The sequence below is a fragment of the Cavia porcellus genome, unplaced genomic scaffold (genome assembly GCF_034190915.1).
Source record: "Cavia porcellus strain 051 isolate PalLab524CR breed Dunkin Hartley unplaced genomic scaffold, mCavPor4.1 scaffold_2, whole genome shotgun sequence".
NCBI classification, from domain to species: domain Eukaryota; kingdom Metazoa; phylum Chordata; class Mammalia; order Rodentia; family Caviidae; genus Cavia; species Cavia porcellus.
In genome coordinates, this window is record NW_026947485.1 from 22,022,612 (window position 1) to 22,049,350 (window position 26,739).

Here is a 26,739-nt window from a genome sequence, read left to right on the forward strand (position 1 = left end):
ATGCTTTCAAAATGAGTATGATTCACATGCGCAAAAACTAAATTTTACATGCATTGGGAATATGTTATGTGAGGGAAATTATTCTTTTTCATACCTATGAGGAACCAACACTCCAAGTAGTTTAGTGACCTGTCGAGATCCCCTGTCTAGTAATGTCAGAGGCTAAGTAGAACTCAAAGTTATTCCTCACTGGGCACATTTGCAATACTCTGTAGATATGTGTTTCACAGTTTGGAAGGAAGCTGACAGCTCAAGATAGCTACTAAAAATGTTTCATATTCATGTTATTCATCTTTTAGAAGAGGATTAAAGGAATTCAGAAACCTAAACAATTGTGCATTAGCGTGTAGTTTTATGCAAGTGATTTCATTTTGACCATTGTCTCTAATCTTGAGGTTTTCATGTATTAGATGAAAGATTGAAGACACCTACTATTTGAAAGAAGAACCTAAAGTGTAGCTTGAAAGTCTATTGAAAATTTCCTCTATAAAATTTTGACATTTTTAGCCTTTATTCTATTTCAAGTAGACTTACCCCAAATTAAGTCATATCTCACCATTCTATTCACCTTGATAATTTTGACACCATTTCTCAGGCTAAGAATGGAGAATCTCAGTTTTTTATTTATAATGTGAGAGACTTTGTAAAATAGACTTCTGGGCTGTGCCTGCCTTACCCTGTTCATATTTTGTATGTATTTAGGAAAGTTGTTAAGAGAACTAGAAGTTTAATCGATAGAAACTATAAGCTCGGATTAGATTTATTAATTATTTTTGCTAGTAAGTCACAAGAAACATTGTTTCCTAGAAATGAGCTTGATGATGCTGAGACCATCTTGACACGAGTGGCTTATGTTCAGATTTCAATATTTTTTTAAAAAAGAGAGAGTAATAATTATAAATTAACACAAACAAGTTCCAAAAGCTCCTAACAGTTCAATTTTGGTCAGTCAGTGATAACTACGAAGCTTAAAGAAATTGCACACTCTCATGTCTTTCTCTTCTCGCAAGTTGCAACAGGAACTTCTAGCCATAAAACAGCAACAAGAACTCCTAGAAAAGGAGCAGAAGCTGGAGCAGCAGAGGCAAGAACAGGAAGTGGAGAGGCATCGTAGAGAACAGCAGCTCCCTCCTCTCAGAGGCAAAGACAGAGGACGAGAACGTAAGAGGCACCGGGTGAAAGATGGGCTCTCTGGGCATCATTCAGAAGGGAGCCTGAGAATGAGTGGAATTAAAGTTGTCAAAAACTGTGTTTCTTTAAAAAAAAAAGACTCCAGTGTAATAATCTTGCATTTGCATATCAGTTCTCTTTATTCAATCTGGAAGCATCTAAAGAAGTAAACACAGTGTTGACACAGGTTTGAATTTCTGCTCATTTGGATTTAAAAAACAATGTCACATAAAGGCAATATATTGTGAGCAATCTTGTTTAATAATAAAACTATCCCCAAATCTCCTCCCTCTGCTTTCCTTACTCTTGCCCAGTAAAATACTCTGTCAATCATGCCTTACCTCCGTTTAGTTCCTGCCAACTCAGACTTTGGGAAGATTTAAAACAGAACACTTGTAAAAGAACCATCCACAAGAGGGAGACAGATCCAAATAATTCCGCTGTATTAGGCCAGTTCAAACGCAGGTCGCAGCGAGGTTTAAAACTTGATGACTTGAACTGAAATTGTCAGCAATATTTATTTGTGTAACGCTTAAAGGGGTGTTTTAAAGTGTTACTTGTTTTTTAATATAGAAACTCAGAAAGACTATTTTAATATGTTTAAGAGATGTAATTTAGAACCCCAGGATTCCTGATTTTTAAAAATGTACAGTATTTTTTTTCCCCTGCAGTATTTTTTAAACTAATAATCTTGGAATCCCCTTTCTGAAAAGCAATTAGACAACTCACTGAAGGTCTTTTGAAAATTGGCAGTTTAAGTAATAGTTGCGAAGCATCACAATGCCATTTTCTAAAGCCTATTTAGACTCTACTTTCTTTTCTTAATAGGAAAACTTCTGTGCTGTGACCAGTGATGTAAGATGTAACAAGTTACTTACTTGTTAAATATTCTAGAGGTGGGAAAGCATACAACTCACAATCTCTCTCTCTCTCTCTCTCTTTCTCTCTCTCTCTCTCTCTCTCTCTCTCTCTCTCTCTCTCTCACTGTGTGTGTGTGTGTGTGTGTGTGTCACAGGAGCGGTGGCAAGTACTGAAGTAAAGCAGAAGCTTCAAGAATTCCTATTGAGTAAATCAGCAACAAAAGACACTCCAACTAATGGAAAAAATCATTCCGTGAGCCGCCATCCCAAGCTCTGGTACACGTATGTTCAGTGTTTGGCTGTTTTTATTCTCAAGGTTAAAGAGCATATGTTCTATATTTAGCCATTTTGAGTGTAGATCCCAAGACTGCTATTGCTCGGCTCTGTGGCCTGGGGCAAGTTCCTAGAGTTCTCTGAGCATTTGTTTCCTTCTCCATGAAAAGAGGACAGTAACGGTACCTGGTTTGGAGGGTTGTTGGGAGGCTCTATAAAATAATGTCACAAAATTGAAAAGGGCTCAGTGATTCGTGGGCTCTACCACTGAGCTGCATCCCCAGCCCAGAGTGTGTTATCTTGAGGACAAGGAATGGGTAACTGACAGATGGCTTAGAGCACAGACATTAATTTGTATTTTGCATTTTTCTATTCCCAAATGGTACATGTGATATCTATACATAATGTTTGGAAGATTGTGATTTGATTATATTTTATTTGGCCTGATGTGAAATGGAAGTCAAAATTATTTTTAGGAGTTCAAATGATTTTGATTGAACTAAATAATTAAAAGAAGGAGGAAAGGAATTTAGGATAAAGAAAGGAGGGAAGAGAAGGGGGTAGCAAAATACACAAATCTAAGTCTTCAGGGACTAGTTTACCCCTGCACACTACACTTTTGTTCTTTCTACCCAGTAAAATAATAGTTTGGCTTCTAACACACAGGCTGACAACATGATACACTGTGATATTACTGTGTTTATGGGATCCTGTCTTACCCACTCCAGTAAAGAGATATTATGTGGTACATAATTCCTATTTCTATAAAATATGAATGATCTGGTATTTTTAAAAGCCGTCGCAAAAAATTGATAGGCAAATCATATTTGGATAATAGGTTAATAGATAATGATTCTGTTTCTCTCATAAATGTGATCTCTGAATGACTAGAGGATTTTCCATGAATGTATTTTTTAATTCTCACATCATCCAGGAAAGAAATAACTACTTCATTATTACATGGAAACTAGAAACATCCAGGTTTTGTAAAACAGTTACTGTACATAAGTCTATTTTATAGATACCTGACATTTTCTGTCTTAACAAAAAAGGTAGCAGACAGACTCTAGAATGTTTTGTATAGTTTTACAATTCATCCTGTATAATTCAGTTGTATATGTTTTTTACCTGGAGAAACCAGGTAAACCTCTGAAGATTTTCAGATGTTTAATCAACCTTACAAAATACTTTAAAATAATTTTTGTACTTAAAATTGCATTCAAAATTAATTAATTCATAATTCCTTCCACATTAAAGCTGTGTTTATGACCATCATTTTAAATATATATATTTTAATGAAAAACTACTAAGTGCAAATAATTTATCAGTTAAAAATTCTGCAGCTGTTTTCTTGAGTGTAATGGTGATGAATTACACATGTTATTTATCAATCCTTTCTTGTTTTTATGGAATTGAACTTCAGGTAATCAGAAATCATCAATTTTGGATCTGAATTTTATTCTGTTTTTGTTAGCTATAAGCAGTTGAGATTCTCATTTATTCTTGACAATTACTAGAGCAAACAATAATAGAATAGTTATTGTCCTAGTAATATTATGCATTGTACATTGCCTTCACTATTTTTAATATTTGTACGTGTTTGTATTATTGGGTAATCTGTGTTTGCTTCAGTAGCAGAGTTGTGTCTTTTTCAGTAAAGTCACTTAGAAAAGAGAAAAAAATTAAAATTGATTTCATATTGAAGAAGAGTGTGATCTCTAGTCCACATCTTTGGAACTGCTACAGAAATCATGACACCTGAGACCTTTGGTGTCTTTCCAGTAAACAAGCTACCCACATGTACATGAGAAATTTTTAAAAACGAAGCCTGAATTTATCTTTCCTTTCATCTTGGTTGTTCTACATTGTTGTCTATAAAGGATACAAGTGATGACTTTTCACTAATGTGGCTCTTGTGTAAACATCCCCAATATTCTCCAACCATCAGAAGGTCAGGATCTTGGTAAATTTTCACTTTTAGTGGCCTTTTCTATGGGACTACAAGACCAAAAATATGACAGTCATTCTTAGAAATCCTGTATCATTCTCCAGCATACCATTGCATGAACTCAGTTACATAAGGCTGTGGTTTGTGTGCACTACAGAGAAAGAACATAAACACAGCAGAGGCACGTGTACAGCATATGCAACTGATTATTACTGACCAACATGCTATAAAAACTCCAGCATCAATGAAAATTCTTTGTCTTTTGTAGGGCTGCCCACCACACATCATTGGATCAAAGCTCTCCACCCCTTAGTGGAACATCTCCATCCTACAAATATACATTACCAGGAACCCAAGATGCCAAGGATGATTTCCCTCTTCGAAAAACTGGTAAGCTGTTTTAACAGGAACCCCAGTTGCTCTTCCATAATATACCTACCCATAGTTCTATTCTTCCTACTCCAGGGGAAAGCCAAAGGACTTAAATTATAGATGTTAGACCCGCCTTCCCTCATCCCAGCATAAGTAATACACGTAACACAACACGTACACACATGCACACACAGCATACTTCTTGCTTATCTCTTAATCATTTGGTTCATTGCATAATCAAACTGCCCTTTTAATAATTTACTATATTTGATTTTTAGACAAATTATTTTCCTATTAGCAATAATGGGTAGAATAAAGGAAAATATAAACTTGATTCTCAGAAAACGTAACTATTTTCCATTAGTAAGGACCTCTAGTTTTCTCCATTAGCTGTTTTTGTTTGTTTGTTTCAACCACTAACTACAAAAGTGCTGGTAATGAACTTTTTCTTGCTTGAAAAACATTTTTTCAATCTTAGATTTAGTTGGTGTAGTGAAATGGGAAAGGCTAAGGCTTACTCCTGAGTAAGTGAGTTGCCTCTTGGATCACAGAACTCCACATCTTCATTACTGAGAATGAAGATACAAACCTAATGCTTCTGTAAATAAGGTGTGATTTAAACTACAGTGAATGTTTACTTAAAAATAAACAGTAAATATCACATCGTCATTAGTCCTCTTCACATTCTCCTCCTTACTTTGTGTCCTATTGTTTTTGCTACCGTCTGAAGCGGTTCTGGAAGTCTTCTTTCATGAATGTCTTCAATTGTGCTACTCCAAGTGCTTCAGTATCCTTCATGGATTCAAACCGTTTACTTTTGATGCTCATTTTGACTTTGGGAAGAGCCGGAAGTGACTTGGGGCTCAGTTTGTTGAATTAGGTGGATGAGAAGATCCTGGGATGTTTTTGTGAGCTGAGCTTTCCATTGGGTGGTACTCTGCAGTACCACCCAATTCACCACGTTTTATCATACTTCATAAAGACAGGCAAGAGAGACTTCTTCAACTGCTTTAGACGCTGATGAGAACAATGGGATATGTACATTTGAAGCAAGAGGATGTTTAGGGGGTTAATTAAAACTATTTTCTTTTACCATAATTGTTTAAATGTTAAACATTCACTGTATATTTTGATCATACTTCATAGTCATGTTACAATTTGTTGAGGAAATAAGCACAATAAAGCTTTGTTGGGAGTTTAGTAAACAGTCTGGTAACTTTAAAGTACGTATATTTTTTCTCAGTTTTTTGAGTACTCTGATATTTGTACATTTAATGTGTTATATGCTTTTAGCTTTAATAAACATTTATAAACATTAACTAGATATTTGTACTCACAAGTAGCATTTGGGTATGTAAAGTCCTACAGTGTTTGCCAAATACAGTTCTTTAGAGATAATTCTTAATTTAATTTTTTTATACCTACCATTGGTTTGGGAAGGTATTTATAGAAGACAGTGTAGTTTATTCAGTTTTACTTAGGTCCACTTGAAGAAGAATAGATATCTGTAATTTGTATGTAAAATCTAAAATTTGATAATTATTTCAAATTATCTTCATTCTCTAAGCAATTTTGAGTAATTAAAATGGATATAGATTATAAAAACACACATTTAAGCTAGGTTCTGGCATGCAATTTAACTGTCACATAATGAAGATTTAAAAATAAAATCAGTCATGAATTAGAATTTATAACCTACTGTCTACCTCACATTGTGCAAAGTACTGGGAAGAGATGATTGGATTCATAAAGCAGTCTGTGCCTTTTTGTTTTTATAGCCTAAAGAGTTTTGTATTTATAAAATGATATGTGTAGTTAAATACTTCAGTAGAAACTTATACAAAGGCAAAAATGATTGAGCTTTATGCATGGCATCAGAATTTCACACTATTATATACAAATCATAGTGCTTTGCTTATAAATAAACTTCTCTTGGATAAAAGGAAGAAAGCCAAGAGTGAGCCTCAATCTATTTCTAAAACATGAGTATAGTTTATGAAAATTGATCCATAAAGGAGATGAGATGTAGAATGTGGGGGCTTTGATATAAGCCTTGACATTTAGTTATACCAATGGCATGTATAAGAGCTATTGAGAGAGATTATGTGAATATTGCCCCGGGTCTCAGGGCAGTACTGCCATTCCAGGGCCCAAGGAGTCCCTCCAAGGAAAGAAAATACAGAATCCTCTATGGCAGAAGGTTACTGATGAGTGATACAGTTACTTCTACAGAGGAAGGCTTCTATCCTGCTGAGCACACAGCCTTGAATATATTCTTAGCACTGGGAGATTGAAATTTCAGTACAGAGCTGCTACTCTGTTTAAAAAGTGACATTTGGGACCAGTAAGCATCCAGAAAGAAAATCTGATCTTTTTTAAAATGTAGGGATAAATACTAAAAACTTATACTTTGTATCCTACTGTTTCCATGAGAACAGCGTAGGTTTTTCCACTGTGAAGAATGAATAACAAGCTGTTAATTTATTCTCACTGAAACTCTCAATCCACAACAAAACTCAAAGAGAAATCCTGCCCAGGATATATGTTATATACCTTTATTCAACTCTATGCAAATACAAAAGACATTTGCTGTGCTGGTTTATGCAATGTAATACTGAAAATTCCTGATTTTTTCCAGTGATAGATTTTCTGTATTTGCCCAGTATTTCAAATTTCTTCCTTTTAAATTGAAAATCTGATGTTTATGAAGTGGCAGACTGTTGATCTGTAGAATGAAACATTTTTAAGCATTGTAGCAATAAAGTTCTTGAATAGCCGCTAATACTTTAATATCTCTTTAGGGGTTTCAAATTATTCCTAATTCAATTCCCATTGTCTAAGAAAGTATGATATAATTAAATCCAGATGTTTTTTACATGCTATATAAAATACTTAGAGATAACCTTCACTAATTACAAATAGGCAGAACTCTTCCAACCATTAGAAATATGAACCATTTGGTATATTGCCAATTCTGTTGTGAGATAATTGAGACATATATTTGCACTCACTAGAAGAGCATTGAAATATTTTCAAATAACATGTTTTGCTTCAGTATTGTATTTCAGTGACTTAAAAGTCATATAAAAAAAAAAAAGCAAACAGTGAAATCTTACCATAGTAAAGTGTGGGTGGTGATTAGAGAAACTGGATGATAGTATTTTTGTATAAAACCATGTAATGTTAAAATGAATCTAGAGTAGCATCATACATCATGTAGCCAAAATACCAGGCTAGCTATTGTAAAATCATGCTTTGCTAATGGTGCCAGATTATGAATTTCACTGCACTCAGTTTTAGACTTAAAAGGTATTGCTAAATGAGTGGGTTTTATCTTTTGTTAATACTGCTTTTAATTTTGCATCAACTTCAGTCTGAGTTATTTATGTGACCTAATTTAAGACATTGAAACTAGAACTAGGGTAAGAAATTCCGAATGACCTTAAGTTGATTAAGGTAGCCCTGGGGTGTCCCCTAAGCAGTAAGCAAAATTTGGAACCTCTCCTGACCTTTAGGCAGACTCCCCTAGGAGTGACAGCCTAGGAACAGTGAACTACAGAAGTCTTTTGCCTGCAGAAATCTGACCTTTGTCATGCAGAATGGACCTTTACTTCCTTCCCCCTAGGAGAGTCATCCCTCATCCAAAACTCTGGATATTTGAGAAATATCAAAATAATACTAATAGTTCACTCTAATCATGCCCATTTCTAGTTCATTTTAAATGTAGAGATTTTAGGTGTCTGTGGCTACTTTCAACAACAATCAAAGGCTTTAATTTACATAATTGTATTTGATGTTGAGAATAACACATTGTTCTTAATTTTTGTATTTTTTGCAGTAATTTTTCCTGCTAGAATTATGCTCTGTGATTTCTTTTGTTCTCTAACAGAAGGATGTGTTGATAAATTTGGAATAGTTTAATGAACTTGATGCTTTAGCCCCAAGTAATGTTATAGCTGCAGCAGGTAACTTTTTCTCCTCTTACAGTATACCGCTAGACTGGTAATAAATTTTAAAGTAGGGAAAGCAAGCTTCTGGGTCCACACAGTTTTGAAACAGTACATATTTCTCCCAGAGATACTACTACATATTCAGTGACTTTGAACTGACCTTCAAAACAATTTAATTTGGATTTTGTTCCAGTGAGTACACACAAGTTTCATAAAATATTATGGTAAAAAAAATCTAGAGGTTTTATATACCATTATGTTATTGAGGTCTTACCCAGTGAACTTTGCCTTTCTTTGAATCTTACAGTCTTTCCATTTAATACTTCTGAACAAAACTAGCTGGCCGGGTAGATTAACCTCTTAAAGTGCACAAGCCATATAAAGCTTGGCTTGGGCTAATATTACTGTTCCAGCCCTACTGAAATATTCGTTTTAATGGTCAGCAACACAAGAATAAGACTCAAAGATGGAAGGGGTCCAAGCATAAGTTAAGGTTTTGGAAGGCCAATGGCATTTTCCACTGAGTAAATTGGCAAAGAGGCAAAGATGAGATATATAGCTTTATAAATCTCCTTCAGTATAGCCATCAGCAGTTATGTTGTGGTACCTTGGTGACCCATTCAAGTTACTGTAATTCAAAATGAATACAAGATTTTTAAAAATGCCTTAAAATCTATTTTATTCTTTGTCCTATCTCCCTCTCTCCTGCCTCTCTCTCTCTCTCTCTCTCTCCCCTTGTTTCTCTTCCTCCTCCTAGCTGGTGCACATTCTTTTTTTCCCCCTGGTACACATTTTATATGCACATGAATGTACATAGTCTTACAAAGGTGTTCCATGGTAGCACTTATGCATATGAAACATCTCCTCAAAATCGTATCCCAGGTTACAAACACTGGAACTTTTTCATATATTTTGGAACTCTGAGCTTTGTTGTTGTGTTGAACCTTGCTTAATTTATACTAGTTCTCAGGTACTGAGAACAGTGTGGTACTGTGATGCAAGCTTTGAATCTACAGTTTGAAATCTGGTTCTGCAGATTTAGCTAATGTAACTTCTCTAGGCTGTGATCCCTTCACCAGTTAAATAGGGATAATGCTGGTTCTTGATGCATACAGTATGTGATATGCCCACAGCCCTTAGAATCATGCCTAAGATACAGGGAGAGCTTGATCTTGACTTTATGTTGTTTTATTTATTTTCATTAGGTCAAAACTAAATCTCATTTTGTTGCTGAATATCTTTTTAAAATCTTATATTTCCCTACTTTCCTTGACAAAATAAGTAAACTGAGGACAAAGTGCTAAGCATGTTCAAGTACAGTCGTGTGTGACTTTTAAAGCTGACATCACCGTGGGAATAAAGATTTTTAATAATTTTTGATTATGGGAATAAAGATTTTAACTTCTGGTATTTCAGAACCCGGCATGTTGTCCAAAAGCAACAGAAGGCTTGTTTCATTTCTTTACCATATGAGGAGCTCTAATTGATGCTCTGTGCTTACTAGGACCAAACTGAGTATTAATTTCTACTTGACTTCTTTGTTAAATTCATCTTTACTCTGTAGAAGAGTTTTAAATTTACAGAAAGCTTGAGCACAGTTCTCAGATTGATACCTTCTCACATTATCAATATATTTTGATATGAACCATTATGAGTAAATTATTATTCATATTGTCTATAACTCACATTGAGAGTTACCTTGTGTTATAAAGTTTAATGATTTTAACAAATGCATGATGTCATTTCATGTATCACTATTATAACACATAATAATGTCTTTACCTTACACATTCCCTGGACTTAACCTGTTCATCCCTACTGCATTCCATCCCTGATAACCAGTGATTGTTTTGTGTGTTGTTGCTGTTGTTGTCTGTATAGTTTTGTGCCCTACAGAATGTCGAACAAATAGAATCATACTGTATGTGGCTTTCTCAAAGTGGTTTCTCTTACGGAAAATACACTTTTAAGATTCTTCTGTGTCTTCCCTCCTGTGGGGTCACATAACTGTAATCCTAGCACTGAGGGATGATGAGGCGGGAAAACCATGAGTGTAAGCCTAGCCCGGGCAATTTAGTGACTTAGAGAGACACTGTCTCAAAATGGAGAATGAAAAAGGAGTTAGAGATGTGCACTGAGATCCATCCTCAGAATCCTCCTCTAAAGAAATAAAAATCCTTCATGTTTTTTCCTGGCTTGAATCTCATTTAATAGTATTGCTGGATAATAGTAGTTATATTGATGAATACATAAACAGTTTGTCTGTTTACCTATTGAAAGACATTTTAGTTTTTTGATTATAAATAAAGCTGCTATATATATTTTTGTGCAGGATTTTTTTGTAGGTGTGTTTTCATCCCATTTGGGGAAATACTTAGGGCCGCATTGGCTGGCTCTTAGGGTATTTAGCTTTGTAAGAAACTGCCTATCTTGTCAGCTTCAGTATTTTACAAACATTTTCCCCAAGTCTGTGGTTTTCTTGATCCTCTTATCAGTGTTATTTCACAACACAACAGATTCTAATTTTAATAAAGCTAACATTATCAATATTTTCTTTTATAGATTATGTTTTTAAGTTTGATGTCCAAAACTCACTTTCAAACCCAAGGTCATAGATTTTTGTCTGTCTGTATTGTCTGAAACACTTTTACAGCTCTGTGTAGTATACTTAGAGCTGTAATGCATTTTAGTTTTACAGAGAGGTGTAAGGTCTTTGTTTACATTCATTATTTTTGATGTGAGCATTCAATTTTGCCAACAGCATTTGTCAAAAGTTTGTCATCTGTTTTTCAGTTAGTTGCTTTAGTTCCATTGTCAAAGATCAGTTTATTAATAGCCTCTATTTTGACCCATTGGTTTGTCTGTTTTGTTTTGTTTTTGAACATCTGTCACATGGTGTACATTACTATAGTTTTATAGTGATTTTTAAAGTTGGGTAACATCACTTTGCCAGTTCTTCTTCACTATTATGTTGGATAATTTGTCTTTTGCCTTTCTCTATAAACATTAGGATCTGTGTCATTGATATCCACCAAATAACTTACTTACAATTTGATTGCCATTGTCTTGAATCTGTAGATTAATTTGGGGAGAATTTTCATCAAGCAGTATTAAATTTTACCCATGAACACAAATAACTTTCTCTTTTGAACTTTGGTTTCTTTTCTCAAGGCTTTGTAGATTTCCTCTTAGAGTTCCTATGTATAATTTTGTTTGATTTGTATTTAATTACTTCACTTTAGTGATACAAATATAGTCATAGAAATAGAAATATTGTATAAATATGAATCACGTAAGTGTATTGTAGTTTGCATTTCAAATTCCAGTGGTTTGTTACTACTATACTGGAAGGCAGTTGACTTTTCATAGTAACTTGGTATTGTCTGTGGAGTGTAGCTGTGCATTAGACCCTTCACTTCAATTCTCAGCACCAAAAAACAAAACAAAACAATAGAGTCTTATATATTGTAGAATTTCCAAATAGCTTAATAGTTTCAGAAGTTTTGTTGATGATGATGTGAGATTTTCTCCGTAGGCAGATAGGCATGCTATTTGTAAACAGAATTATTTGTTTATTTTCAACCTGTATACCTGCTGTTTCCTTTTCATGCTTATGTATTAGTTAGGACATTCAGGTTGATGGCAATTAGGAAAAGTAAGAGGGACGTGATTGTCTTGTTACCAATAACTGGCAGAAATGCACCTTGTTTTTTCTCACCAAATAAGTATGGTGTTAGCTGTGGGCTTTCTATTTGCATTCTTTATCAATTTGAAGGCTTTTCTGTATTTCTACTTTTCCTAAGAGTTATGAATTGAATACTATCAAATGTGTTTCTATAGTAACTGAATGGTTATGATTTTCGTTTTGTGTCTGTTTGATATAATGACTACATGACCCAGTTTGCAAATGGTGAACCAGCCCCTTATGTTTATTACAAATCTCATTTGTTTGTGTGCTTAATTCTTTTTGTTCATTGTTGCATTTCATTGATAACTTTTGGAAGATTTTTGAATCTTCATGAGAATGTTCATGAAAGATACGAACACATGGTAATCTATTCCTAAATGTACCTATTTTTTGATCATATAATAATGCTAGCCTCATAAAATTACTTAGGAAATATTCCTTTTTTTTGTCTTCTCTGGAAGAGATTATGCCACATTTTTAAAAATGTTTATCAAAATTCATTAGTGAAACCATCTGGACAGTTATTGATTCCTTTTTTCTCCTAAGATGTAGATATATTCATTCAGATATATTCATTCATTTTTCTTTGCATGGCTTAGAAAATTGTGTTTTTTGTATGAAGGATTAATTTCCTGTAGATTTTTAAACTTGAGACCAAGGAGTTTTTCATAGTATTGTTTTATTATCTTTTTAAAATTCATGATTTCTATTTTATCAGTTAATAAAAAACTAACTTTGGTGTGTTGGTGAGCACCTATAATACTAATACTTTGGAGGGCTGATACAGAACAATAACAAGTTCAAGGCTAGCCTGGCCAACTTAGTGAAACCTTGACTTAAACAGAACATAAAAGGTTAGTGATCTAGGTCAGTGTGGAGGCCCTGGGTTCATTCCCAATACTGCCAAAGAATAAAATAAATATCTAAAGTAAAGTAAAATAAAAATGTTACCTTCATCTTTTCTTTTCTTAACAGAGATCAGAGTTTCTGAGCTATACTCTTTTCATGACTGTTGATAAACTTACTTTAACATTTGGGTTTTTGTTTTGTTTTTTGTTTTTGTTTTTGTTTTGCAATACAGGTCTACTGTCAATGAATTCCTTCAATTTTTGCTTAGGAAAATCTTTAGTATTTTTCCTTCATATCTAAGGGATAATTTTAGTCATTACGTATTTCTAATTTGGTATCTTTTTTGCATATAACACTTTGCATGCCTCACTGAACTCTTCTTGAAACATGATTTCTTAGAAGAAATCTGATATAATTCTTATCCTTGCTATTCTATAGAAAAAGTGCCTCCTTGTTTTTAAAGTCTTATTCCTCTTTGGTTGTCCGTAGTTTGAACATGATCTGCCTGTGTGTTGTTGTATTTGTCCTCTTTTATGTTCATCAAGATTCCTTCAGCTGTTGATGGTTATTTGTCATTAATTTTGGATAATTATCAGGTATGTTTATTTTAGATCTTCAATTTTGATATTCCCATTAGATTTAAGTTATGCATTTTTTAACACCACGAGGTTCTTGGATTTTTTAAATTCTTTTAACACCACGAAATTCTTGGATTTTTAAAAATTCTTTTCCTTCCTCCTTCCTTTCTTTCTTTTCCTTTTCGATTTTGCTTACCTGTTTCATGGTCATTGATTCTCTCCTCAGCAGTGTCCAGTCTACATATTAGCCCATCAGTTCTCTTACCATGATTTTTTTGTCTAACATTTCTTTTTATATTTTTCTAGAGTTTCTATTTTTCTGTTTACATTACCTGTCTGTTCCATGCCATCATTTTTTTTTTCCCCTTGGAAGTTTTACTGTATTACTCAGAGTTACTTTAAGTTAACCTGATAATTCTAGTACCTGTGTCATATCTGAGTCAGGCTTACATTTCCTTTGGCTTTTCAAACTTTTTTTTTTGTCTTTTACTGCTCTGTAATTTTGTTGATAGCTGGACTGATGTGTTAGAAAATGGAAATGGTGTAGTGATTCCTTTGGCGTGAGATTTTATGTTAATCTGGCTCTGCTTAATATTTGCCGTAGCTGTCGATGCCAGAGACTTCAGTTTCCATGTTTGTTTGTTTGTTTGTTTGTTTTTCTTCCCCTATTGTCTTGGTGTTTCCAAAACAATTCTTCCTTCTGCAGAGTGTGTCTTGAATCTCCCCCTCATTTCTAATCCACTCTTCTTGTACCTGAGGATTTGGAACCCTGCGGATTTGGTAGTAAGGTCCTGGGCAAGAGAAATGCTATGTAATCTTATGATTATATCTCATTTTTTGTGGACTTCATTCCATGTTCTGTGACTACAGGAAAATTTCTTTGCTTGCCTTTTTCCTTTTCTTCAGTGAGAAATGAAGGCTGTAGGGGGTGGAATTAACTAATTGCCCTTTTGCTCTACTCAGGCTGTATAAAATATTTTCTTTTGGAGGGCATATTTTGATTATAAAAAAATAATCTGGGTACATGTTATTAGTCAGCTTTCTTCTTGGTAAAACACAATACCCACAGTTTAAAGGAGGAAATAATTTGCTCGTGTTTTAGTCCATGAATGGCTGTCCCCAAGATGTTACGGCGGCGGTGTGTGGCAGGGTAAAACGGCCTCCTTCATGTCAGCCAGGAAGCAGAGCAGGGGACAGTGATACAGAGCACGGATAAGGAACTGTATACAGTACCCTAAGTATTTGTGCCCATACTGCTGCTAATGACTTTTTCTCTCAGTATGTTTATATAAACTGTGAGTCTCTGTATTTTGCTGTTCCTTCAGATTTTAGGGTTGGTTTGCCCTGAGACCTGAATACTTTGATATAATTAAGAAAATTATTTTCAGTGCTAGTTTGCTCAGCTTTCTAGGTGTTAGGATGGGGATAAAAATTTTCAAAGCAGGTGTGATACTGCCCTCCTGTAATGCCAGCTGTCTGGAAGAATCAGACAGAAAGATAGCAAGTTTCAGCCCAACCTGAGCAACTTACAATTTAGTGAGACCCTGAGTCAAAATAAAATAAAAAAAATAAAATAAAATATGACAAGATAAAATAAAATAAAATACTAGGCAGAGGTTTACCTCAGTACAAAAGCCCTGGGTTCTATACCCAGTACTGAAAAAAAAGATTGCTGCTTTTCAGGCTTTTTACACGTTGGGAGTGAAACCAAATCTTGTTATCCACTTTTAAATCTGTATTGCATTAAAAAATTTCTTTACAGTCTAATTTATCAGTTTTTTTCAGGTGATAGATTCACATTTAAGCAATGGTATTTTTATAAATTGACAATTATAGATCATTTCTAGAGATTAACATCAGCAAGTGACTCCTGCCTAGCTTGTCATGATCCTGTTTTGGAGGGAATGATGTATTTTATGCTAAACGCTTTCACCTAGTGATTAAGTCTTTTTTTTCTTTATTCTGTGCCCCGTTAATGTGCCATATTATTCTTTTCTTCTTAATGACAATCAACAATTGACTGACACAATACCCCACACCCACAGTTTAAAGGAGGAAATAATTTGCTCGTGTTTTAGTCCATGAATGGCTGTCCCCAAGATGTTACGGCGGCTGTGTATTTTAGAAATAAGATTTATAAAATATTGGTTGTAAAAAAGTATAAACTACACTGTAAGACTTGGGAATTACAAAAACTTTTTTTTCTGTACAGAATTTATTTTTCTCATGATAATTCAAACCATGAGATTTGATAAGCTGAGAAAACCGAACAATTAGTTAATCCTCCCCAAATTAGAAATATCAGCCTATTAAGATAAGTTTGAATCTTTTACTAGGTCATTTACTTTTGAAGGAAGGCTTTTTGATGAATTTAACCATTCACATTATGAAAAGTTAGCAGTTTAAAATATCATATATTATTTATAAAATGCTCATTTTTAAAACAATCACATCTAAAATCTGAATGGACCAAATCAATATTTACAGTGTAAGGAGAAATATTTTTAAGGTAGACAAGGTTATTATGCATGTCATAATTGATTATGACATGTAACCTGAGAACTGAATGTGTTAGAATATGATTTCTTGTGATAAAGAATATAGATTTATAATATGTATTTTTTCATGTCAAAAGCATAATAATCATATAGTTTAATAATTTTAGAATTTTTAATTCAGAAATTAAATGTGGTTAGGTTAAAATCAATGAACAAAGTGACTTAAATGACACACTTCAATAAATGAGAGAATGTTCTTACTGTGTATGAACTTAGTATAACAGGTGATTGCAGCCAAATGCAAGAATCAAATGTGTAGTATTTATTTAGACTTGTAAGAACTTTGAAAACATATCTCAACTTGTGTGCTTATAAGGAGCTAGTGTGAAAAATTAATGTAGCCTAGAAAGACAAAGCACAGAAAATAGGCTCTTGGTTTGGCATCAGATAGAAATAGCTTCAAATCCTGGCTGATCTCAGAACTGTATAATCACTATAAGTTACAAGTCTCACTTTCATGTGTCACTTTGCAGGCTGACTCTAAGCATTAAAGATAGTGGGTGGAAGTGCCCAGCACACCACCTGCTGTATAGCAGTTTCAGTATACATATTGTCATCTATGGCCATAACACTCTGAACGTGCTCAGTCTTGTCAGGATACATATTGTCAGTGTGAGTTACGAAAAAAGATGGTGTGACATTAGTAATAGTAATTATCAATAGTAGTCATAATATGTAATTGTACAGGAGTGACAAAGACTTCACATCTGCTCTGAATCCTGTCACCAACGTATGACCTTGAGCATAACAGTTCATGATTTAAAATTTCCGATTTCTCAGTTAAACGAACATTGAGCAAGTAATTCATAAAATGGCATATAAGAAGGAAATAGATCATTTTGTTTCATGAAGAATGTGATCAAATAATTATTGGAAGAATGTGTAAGTAATAAATACATGACTGTGCTTTTGTATAATTGTATCTAAATTTTATACTAATTGTTAACTGTAGCAAATTGTAACAACATATTTCACTTTCCATAAAATTCTCAATTAGAAACATGCAGGACATTTTAGTTAAGATTGGAATGAGAAATTGGCAAAAAATAATAATTAAGACTAAAAGCATTTGGCCATCTGTTGTGTAATCATGAAGATGATTGAAAAATGACTCCTAATTTGTGTTGTTCACAACTATAGAACTTAAAGCCCTTGGGAAATATTCCACATAAATATATCTTGCTAGGCATAACTATTGAAATAAATTAAAAGTAGGTGCAAAAATATTATGAAATATTTATGAGTTAAAGTTTCATCCGTGACTGTGGTTACTTTGAAATGCAAATGTTCTTTATGGCCAAAAAAGGGTGATTGGGGACCTACTACTTTTACAAAAGCTTCCTACTATATTAAACAGTATGTAACAACAGCTTAGCAAGCATGCAAGGTTGTTTTCATCAGATGCCCTTATCTTCCTTTGTGTTCACCAGCCTCCTCTTTTGTAGAGCTCTCTGCTCTGTAGCTTATCTCTATCATGTGGATTTTGCCATTTTTCTATCTATTCACACATAAGATCAATTCAGAAATCTTTTTTCACAAATCTTCCATTTGGATTCTCCTCTTATTCTACCCTAATGCCATTATAACTTTTTAAATAAAAGCTAGCAATTATATGTGAATTATTAAATATTAAATTTTCACTATTTTTGGATCTTGTTCTTTCTAATGATGATTAAAAAATGTCCTTGAAAAGAGAACATGTAGCATCTTCATTCCATTTTTGACAAAGCACACCATTTGCTGGATCCGGTACTAACTAGGAAAGGAAGTAGGAAATACAAGTGGTTTTGAGGTTACGGAGCGCACCGCGTTCTTAGTGAGATACAGGCTGCAGGTTCCCTTAGGCTGATTTAAAATTAATTTACTGGCACTTGAGCTACCTTGTTTCTTGAGAAACTACTGCACATTTCCAGGTTATGAGCATTCTTGAATGCAAGCAAAGATCCAAACCTAGGAGAAGACACTGGTTTGCTGAAGTGTTTCAGTTTTGATTTATTCTGAAGGATCTAGTTTAACTTATCACGTGTATTTTAAAGTAGGTAACGCAGAAGTAGTAAAGAAAAATTCTCAGAATTTTTTGGCATAGTTCCTTGCAAATAATATAGACCAATAATTCCCAGTAGACTTTTTTATGGGGATAGAAAAATTCTCTATTAGTAATGAACAATGCCACTAACTATAGTGTGTATACATCAGCTACATGTAGCCACTTGATATTAAACACCTGAAATGTCATTAATATGATTCAGAAGCCAAATGTTTGATGGCTGTTTTGTGTTAATTTAAATCTAAATAGACACCTGTGGCTAGGGGCTGTCATATAGGACAGCATGAATACACATCAAGGTAGGCAGGTCACTAACCAGTCACAACAGACTCTTGTGAGTTTGGATATAGGCTTAAAAGCAGTGAACTATATTACCCAAACAAGAAACACTGTGTGCACACAGTTGTGTCTTTTAAGATTCTTTCACTTTTAAGGAGCAAGAACCAGTGCAAGGTGGGTATGGTGGTACATGCCTGTAATGCCAGCACTCGGAAGGCTGAGGCAGAAGGATCCCTGTGAGTTCAAGGGCAGTTTGAGCTACATAGTGAGTTAAAGAAAAGCCTGAAATGCATAGCAAGATCCTGTCTTGATTCAAAACAAGACAAAACAAAATGAAACAGAAACAACAACAAAACCCCAAGTCAAGTTAGCTTAGCATAAAAGTTGGGGGAGGATATTTCTTTCATTGGATTTTTTTTAAGTAGTCGGTGGCTTAGGTGATAATACTAGTTTAATGTGTTCAAATGTTATTATTTGAAATATGAGTTTTATCTGGGTTCTGATGGACTTTGTACTAGTAATGCTTTCTCCATTCTGTGACAGAGATTACCTACAACAACCCCACCCTTTACTCAGTTTATAAAAACAGCAAACATGCCAGGCATGTTGGCACATGCCTTCATTCTTGTAATCTGGAAAGCTGAGCCAGGAGGATCACGTTTTACCCACCCCTGGACAATTTACAGACTTCACAAGAACCTGTTTCTAAAACACACTTTTTTAAACAGGGTGAATGTTAATGTAGCTCAGGATAAAAGCCCTGGGTTCAATACCCAGTCCAAAACAGAACAAAACAGCAGCTGGTAATTCTGATAAATACCTAGATGTTTCTCACCTGAACAGTGTGGGGCATGTGCCAGCCCTGACTTAGTCACTGTTCTAACAGAGGTCAGTCATAGTGACAGTGGAAGAGAAGAAGGTGTCTTCCTTGTCCATTTTGGAGTTTGCAGAGGTCCTCATATGAACTGGACTGAGTGGAGCTCTGACTAGCATTTGTCTTATTCAGTTTACACTACTAAATCTTGCTTCCAAATTTGTGTAGATTTTCACACATGCCTGGGCCTTTGGTTAGTGGACTGCCCAGAACTAAATTTCCCACTCATTGGTCAAAAGCCATTCTATGCACAGCGATCGAAAGAACATCCCAGGCTTCTTCATGTGCTGCCCAAAGCAGTGACATTGAAATCTTTCACAGGTCAGCTCCTTTAATATGCCCCCGAACATAGGTTATTCTCAATAAACACTGCCCATCAAAAATAATGTTTACTGAGTGACAAGATTTGTGCTTTATTTTTGAGACCTCAACAATAAAGATCCCAGTATTTTATAGGATGTATCTGTATATTTTAAAAGAATTTTCTTTTTGCTAAGACCAGCTACTATACAAAATACACACATAACCGAAAAGACTAAAATTTACAATATGAATATCCCACGTAATATACTGTCTTCCATTTATTTAAAACATGCTGATAAAACACAACAGATTTATATCAGATCTCTCATTTTGTGAAACATTACAGTAGGTGATCATGTAAGATATATGAAACGCATGTTGAATATGCCAGAAAATGTACTGAGACCTTTGTGATATAAATCATTCTTTGCACATAAAGAATATAATGTCTAGAGGAGCATAATGATTAATGAAACGATACTGTTTTACCTCTTCAGGCACTGTGGTTACCACATTGTAAAACACCAATAAATAAGAAAGAGACAAGCTACTTTGATGTGATATTCAGTCAGGAATAAATGAATAATCAGTGGATTTGGACATTGCAGCTAGTAGCAATAATACAAATATTTTCAAAATTATATTTGTTAAGTAATGTTTACTGCCTATCAGGTAAACATTGTAGGAATAGATCATTGTTGGCTGTGTGCTAGAAACGACTATGAAGAATCTAAACACTAATTCTAGAAATGTATCTCATTCTTAGCAGTTTTATAGGCAAAAGAACTAGCATAGAGAGGTTTAATAACTTTACTCTGCTTTTATTCTTTTTACCAAGGCAGAATGTCAAATGTTATGTTTAAAGACAGGGAGTTTTATTTCAGAACTTGAGCTCTTACGCCTTTATGCTGTGTTCAGAAACAGCTGATATCCAGTATTGAAAAAGGCAGTTGGCTAAAATTAAACTACTATGTTGCAGCCATCATTATAAAATTAGAGAGTTGTAGCAATTTGTGTGGCATTGTTTGCAAGTTAACTTCTCTCTAATACTAAATAGTGTTCACAATATTTTAGAAATGGGTTTTGGCCTATTCATTGTAAGGCCAACTGTGACAGACACTTTCTATTGAAAGGAAATTATTTAAAACCACGAACTGGTAAATTCTTTCCACATTTAAATGTTTAAAATTTTCAAATAAACTATTCCAAAAGTCAAATATCCTCTAAAGTTTAATTTTCCAAATGTTTGCCATAACCAATATGAGAACTAATTTGTTGATCAATGACAGAAGTTTGAAGAACTGCAAATGTAAAATTAGTGCCAGTTTGTGTAAAATTAGTTTGCAGTTTTACAGGCAAAAGTACTATTTTCTGTATCTGTAAGATTCTTTAGGGAAGTTGATAGGCATCTTTTAATTGTATGTCTTCTAATAGATAGAAGATAGAAGCTATTTTTAAAATCATAGTTATTTACTTATCACATAGTTGCAAGGAAAAAAATGAAGAATATATCTCCAGCATTAATAAATGCACTTAAAAAACTCACCCTTTATGTTTTCTCATTACCAATACATATACTTAATATAAAATAAGTTTCCTTTGGATTAGTACTAGGCTAATGTTTATCTTTCTTGAAGAATGATTATGGTAATTTTTGCAAATACAGTGGGGTTTTTTTTTTTTTGAGCCATTCAGAAGGTGCAGTAGAGATAAAGATTAAAACCTTAGGGTTTTTAGAAGGGAATTATTTTTTTATCTCTATTGATAAAAATTATATTCAAGTACATAGTCTCAGAAGCCATATGTGTTTACCTTAGAAGGATAATAGAGGTAAGAATTGAGAAGCCACTCAGAGAGTCAGATGATTAAGAGTAGGACATCTTCCTCCAACTTTGAATGTAGCTGTCTTTCACACAATGCTTCACACGATGAAAACTGCTAAGGACTGAAGAATAGGAAGACCTGCCCTTCAGTGTTATCATTGTCCTCAAGGTTTTATTATCAGCTTTTAATTCAGAGTGTTCCACAGATGCCCCTGTTAGTCTGAATAGGTGGGAGCGGAGGCAAGTTGTGCTCATACAGAGAGCGTAGAGGTGATCCAGAGATGTTTGTTTTTGAATTTCTCTGAGTTTGATTCCATAGGACTCTGGTCAATTATGAAAACAGATACGCTGACCAAAACTTAATATAAATGTTGTATTCTCTTGATGAGCAGGCTTTTAAAATTAAGCTTCTAAACTCTCAAAATCCAACCATCTCCTTTTAAAAAAATGAATTTAAAAGAAATAAAAATTAAATTGACTACTTTCTGCTGTGCCTATGTATGTTTTTTCTTACTTTTGTAGTCAAACTCTGAGCCTGTTCTGTCCCTAGATATCTGCTGTGCTTCAGAATGTGGTTATTATTATTATTAGAATGACTATTATTCCAAAATAGTTCTTGTGCTGTAGAAATCTATATCATTCAGTGCAACTCATTTGTCTCTTCTAAATTGGTATTGCCAAAAACACCAGGGGCTCAATGTTTCCCAAGTCAGTGGATTTTTCTCAGGCTTCCTTTTCACCTCATTGGTCCCCACTTGCTTTTTGGAATTTTACCTTTACACGCTACACTTCATCCATCTGCTCTCCTTCCCTGTGTTCACTAATGCTTCTTCACATTGGAAGGCCACAAAACACAGGTTTCCTGGTTAGTGTCTTCTTCCATTTTCATTTGTCTGTGTTCTGATTACTGTCACCAGCTTGTGATTTTCTGTGATCGGTAGGTAGCAAGGTGATAGGGTTTAACCCACCTTTTTACTATGAAGTGAAAAGGATGATCCGAAAAGCCTTCCTCTTTTTTCGTTTGAATTCTATGATTTGAAGTCTAAACCTGGATCTCCAAATGCAAACCGTGCCGGAGACCACAGGCTGTCTTTCTAAGGTGTGAAGTCCTGTGGAGATGGTCTCCCCACTTGCCACCTCAGGACTTCCTCCTCTTCTGATTTCCTTCTGGACTCCAGGTGGCTCCACTACCATCTCTGTCCCCTGTCCAGTCTGTTTGCACATTAACCCTCTTGTCCCACTTGCTTTTCTCGTCTAGAATAGGAGTCATCTTTTTTAATACATTTTTCTTTCCATAACACCCAATACAAACCTTGCACAGAGCAAGTCCTTAGTAAATGTTTGTCAAAAGAAGTGTTTCATTCTTCTCTTCTTCTTGTCTGATGTTTAGTACTTGCTAAGAAATGGTGACTTATAATTAAAGCCAACACAATAAGGACCAGAGTAACATGTTCCCACCCCTAGTTCAAGTACAATGTTTAAACCAACTGAAATAGAATAAACTGGTTAGAGAAACAGTGTTGTTCTTTGAGCCACTATAGAACATAAATTCAGTGAAAACCTGTTCAAACCACAACTCTAATTAAAGGTTTTAGCTGCCAAATAATATGTTCTGGTTAAAGCCAAGTTAGTATTATGGAGTGTTTCATGAATAACAGCACAAGCTTTATACTTCGCTGTTGATTTTCTCATGGGAAACTCATGTAAAGGAGAGTGATACCTCCCTGTAGGCTTTAACTTTTAGAAAGGCAGAGCATGCTGAAATTGTACATAATTCTCTTCTAACAAAAAGGAAATAGCATTTCAATGGTTTTCCTCAGTGTCTTATTGAGTTATGGTGGGGCACAATTATGTCTGTTAAATTGATTTACCAGATGGAAGGTTACATTTTATATTTAGCTGATTAAGTTGTAGGAGCCTGGAATTGTATCTCACACCATAAAGTTCATACATAAAAGAAAAATCATTTAATACTATTTTGAAACAAATCAGAATTTAAACTAGTTTCCTCTCTTTTTGCTTAACAGAAAGAAATTATTCTTGAAAATAAGCTTTATATATTTGGCTTAATTTAATATCTCAGTTGGAATATATTTAAATAAAAGAAAATGTTCCTACTAAGTTTTAGAACTTGCTTACCATATTTATTTAATTATCTGTGGAGTATTCTTAGTGTTTAAGATTTAAAATAATTATTATTTATTTATACCTATATGGAATTTACACAGAAAATTTTCGAAGAAAAAATTATACTTTTGCATCTCTTTGCAAATAATATATATATTTTTCCTTTTTTGGGGGGGGGGCTGGGTCTCACTATATAGTTCAGGCAGACCTCAAATGTGTGGTGATCCTCCTGCCTCCGCCTCCCAAATGCTGGAATTACAAGCAAGTGCTATCATGCCCAGCACAAATAAATATATTAAAGAGGCTTTTATAGAAAAGTAAATGATAAATATTTCTTTTAAGTAAATTATTGTCTTGATATTTTTGCTAAGTGATGGGCATATACCACTGTTAGTTTGCTTTGAGATCCTGCCTCTTCGCTTATAAATTGTGCAATAAAATGCAGCACAGTAAAGTTTGAGTCACTCAATACAAGGATTTCAGAATCTTCTGACTTCCAAACAGTGCCAATACTGGAATTTATTAGTTTGCTGTCTTGATTGTATACCAAATTCTCACAAATTATGCTGGCTGAAGCAACACAGATTTATCACCTTACAGCTCTGGAAGTCCGAAGGTCAACATGTTACCTGTGCTGTCCCCCTGAGAGGCTGATTTGCTTGCCTTTTTCTAGTTCTGGAAGCTGCCTGCATTCTCTGGCTGAGGATCCTCATCATCTTCACTGCCAGTAATGACTAGTCCGAGTTTCTCTTAAGTGGCATCCTTCTTACACTGACTGCCCCTTTCTTTTAAATTTTAAAGGACTCTTGTGATTACTGTGGGTCTATCTGTTCAATATACAATAATCTCCTTATCTTCAGGTCAGCTGTTCAGCAACCTTGAACCTATTTTAAGTCCCTTTTACTATGTAACACTACCTACACCCATCCCTCCACGTGCTCTGTTCCACATCTGCAGATTCAACCAACTGTGGATCGAAAATATGATTTAAAAACTGTTGTGCCTATCATACATTTTTCTTTGTCATTTCCCCTAAACAATACAGTATAAATATTTATGTAGCATTTAATTGGATTATTTCTAGTACTATAAGTCAACTAGAGATGATTTAAAGCACACAGAGAAGATGCATTTATTGTATGAGGCTGGAGTTACCCGAGAGGCTGGAGTATTCCTGATTTCCGTCTCCTTGGGGAAGTGATTAGGTCCATTTGAATGTGTCTGGTCACCAGGTCTAATGAGCAGAAAGAACATGGGATCTTGGGAGTTGCACATTTTTCTCCCTATCCTGAGTATACAGAGTTTTCAGAGGAATGATGTTTTCCGCAAAACACTTTGGCTTAATTACTTCTTCGCCACTTGATATAAAATTTGTTGGAGGTTTTGTTGTTGTTCAATTATTTCAAGAAAATAGATTATATATAAACTGGCAGTATTTGTAGAAAAAAAGATTCTGGAGAGACCTGGATAAATCTAGAGGTGAAATTTCTCTTTTAAATCCATGTGAAGTAGATACTAGTGTTTACTTATTTATTATGGAGAAAAGCTATAATAATAATAATAATACAGTAAAGCTATTGATTTCATATCTTCTCTTTTAGTTCATTCAGCCCCTATTCTAGTTGGTGACTATTGTTTAATCCCATCATTCCTTTGTCTGTTAGGCCTTTCGTCTTTCTAAAATTTAAATTTAGTCTTCCAACTCTCTTATTTCCAAACTGTTTAATGTCTAGCATACAAAAGTAAAGCTCCTCCATACCAAGCACAATGTCTCCTCGCTTCCTAACCTCTCTCTTCCTATTTCACCACCACTTTAGAGCTCTGAGAGAAAAATATTTTATGAGTTCTTTCTCACATTCACATAAGCCATTAACAACTAGTTTTCTAAGTGCTCCTTGTTCGGCCTGAAAGGCTTCTTGAGTAACTCGTAATCAGCTCTTCTGTGAAGCTGTATCTCCACTAAGTCCTCAGACATACCTGCATCTCACTTGCTCACTCTCCATCTTGCTGTTTCTCTCTGTGTAAAGCAATTTCTCTGCTGAGAAAGCCTTGAAGACTATGTCTATAGGTATTTAGCAGTGTGCTCCCTATCATCTTTAGAGGGCTCGAGAGGCATTCAGTATATTTCTTTTATAGCAATAACCATATGGACCAAATAGGAGTTTACATCCATGAAAGGAAATGTATTTCTCATGATGTTTCCATTTAAAATAATACATAATTGTTATGGAAAAGTTAAAAAGGAAAATACAGTGTGTTGTATTTGAAAAATTAAAGCACACAAAAGAATTAGCTTATGAAGGTATCGTAGGTTATATGGGATATGGATTTCCTCCACTCAAAGATGGTATTTGTGATACTTGCCAGAAAAATGAAATTCCTTCTGCATTCCACATCTGCTCTGTAAGCCCTCTTGCTATAACATTCAGCGTCAAGAAATTCTTAAAGAAGCTGAACTTCAGGTAGTTCTCAACATTTGAAACCCAGCCTTCCTTTCAACTTGTTTCTTTTCATGTTTGGGTTGTACCAGCGTTCAGCCGTGCATTCAACGGTTGTTTATTGACACTCACCATGAACCAGTGAAGTGGTTAGGCAGTAGAAACAGACAAAAAATTAATTACTAAGTCCACTGTTGTGAGCGCCATATATCTGAGGTGGAAGCACCAGGCACGAGGTCTGTACTGCAGGGTTTGAAGCTGAGGAAGTGATGGTTGCAAGTATAAGGCCGCTCTTGAAAGAAATTTAACTGTGAATAAAAGTGCAAACTGAGGAACTAGCTAATCAGATCTCTGGCCGTGGTGGGCTTATTTTTAGTTGAATGGGAAAGATTTGACCATGTCTGCATACTGAGAGGAAAACCAGCAGAGAGGGAATTTGAAGGTAAAAGTTGTTGCCTTTATCAATATTTAATAATTTAGCTAAATATTGCCTGATATTTGCTTTTATTTTCCACTTACTGTTCCTTTCCCCAGCGGCATATTGGGTCCTCATGCCTTGATTTGCCAGCACCCTCACTGAGAAGGTAAATTCTCTGCAAAGG

General features: G+C 34.6%; 1 protein-coding gene across 23 annotated transcripts in view; it reads left to right on the forward strand.

Annotated features, from left to right (window-relative positions):
• The window catches only part of Hdac9 (histone deacetylase 9), an 849,535-nt gene that overhangs the window by 463,066 nt on the left and 359,730 nt on the right, over positions 1-26,739 (forward strand). For 16 of the 23 annotated variants that reach the window (XM_063233991.1, XM_063234068.1, XM_063234058.1 and 13 more), the window contains 3 exons: positions 1,011-1,161; positions 2,186-2,312; positions 4,520-4,641. In XM_063233991.1, coding sequence (XP_063090061.1) covers positions 1,011-1,161; positions 2,186-2,312; positions 4,520-4,641 — 400 coding nt within the window. The remainder of the gene's footprint in view (positions 1-1,010; positions 1,162-2,185; positions 2,313-4,519; positions 4,642-26,739) is intronic. The other 7 variants (XM_063234012.1, XM_063234079.1, XM_063234114.1 and 4 more) reach the window with 3 other exon arrangements.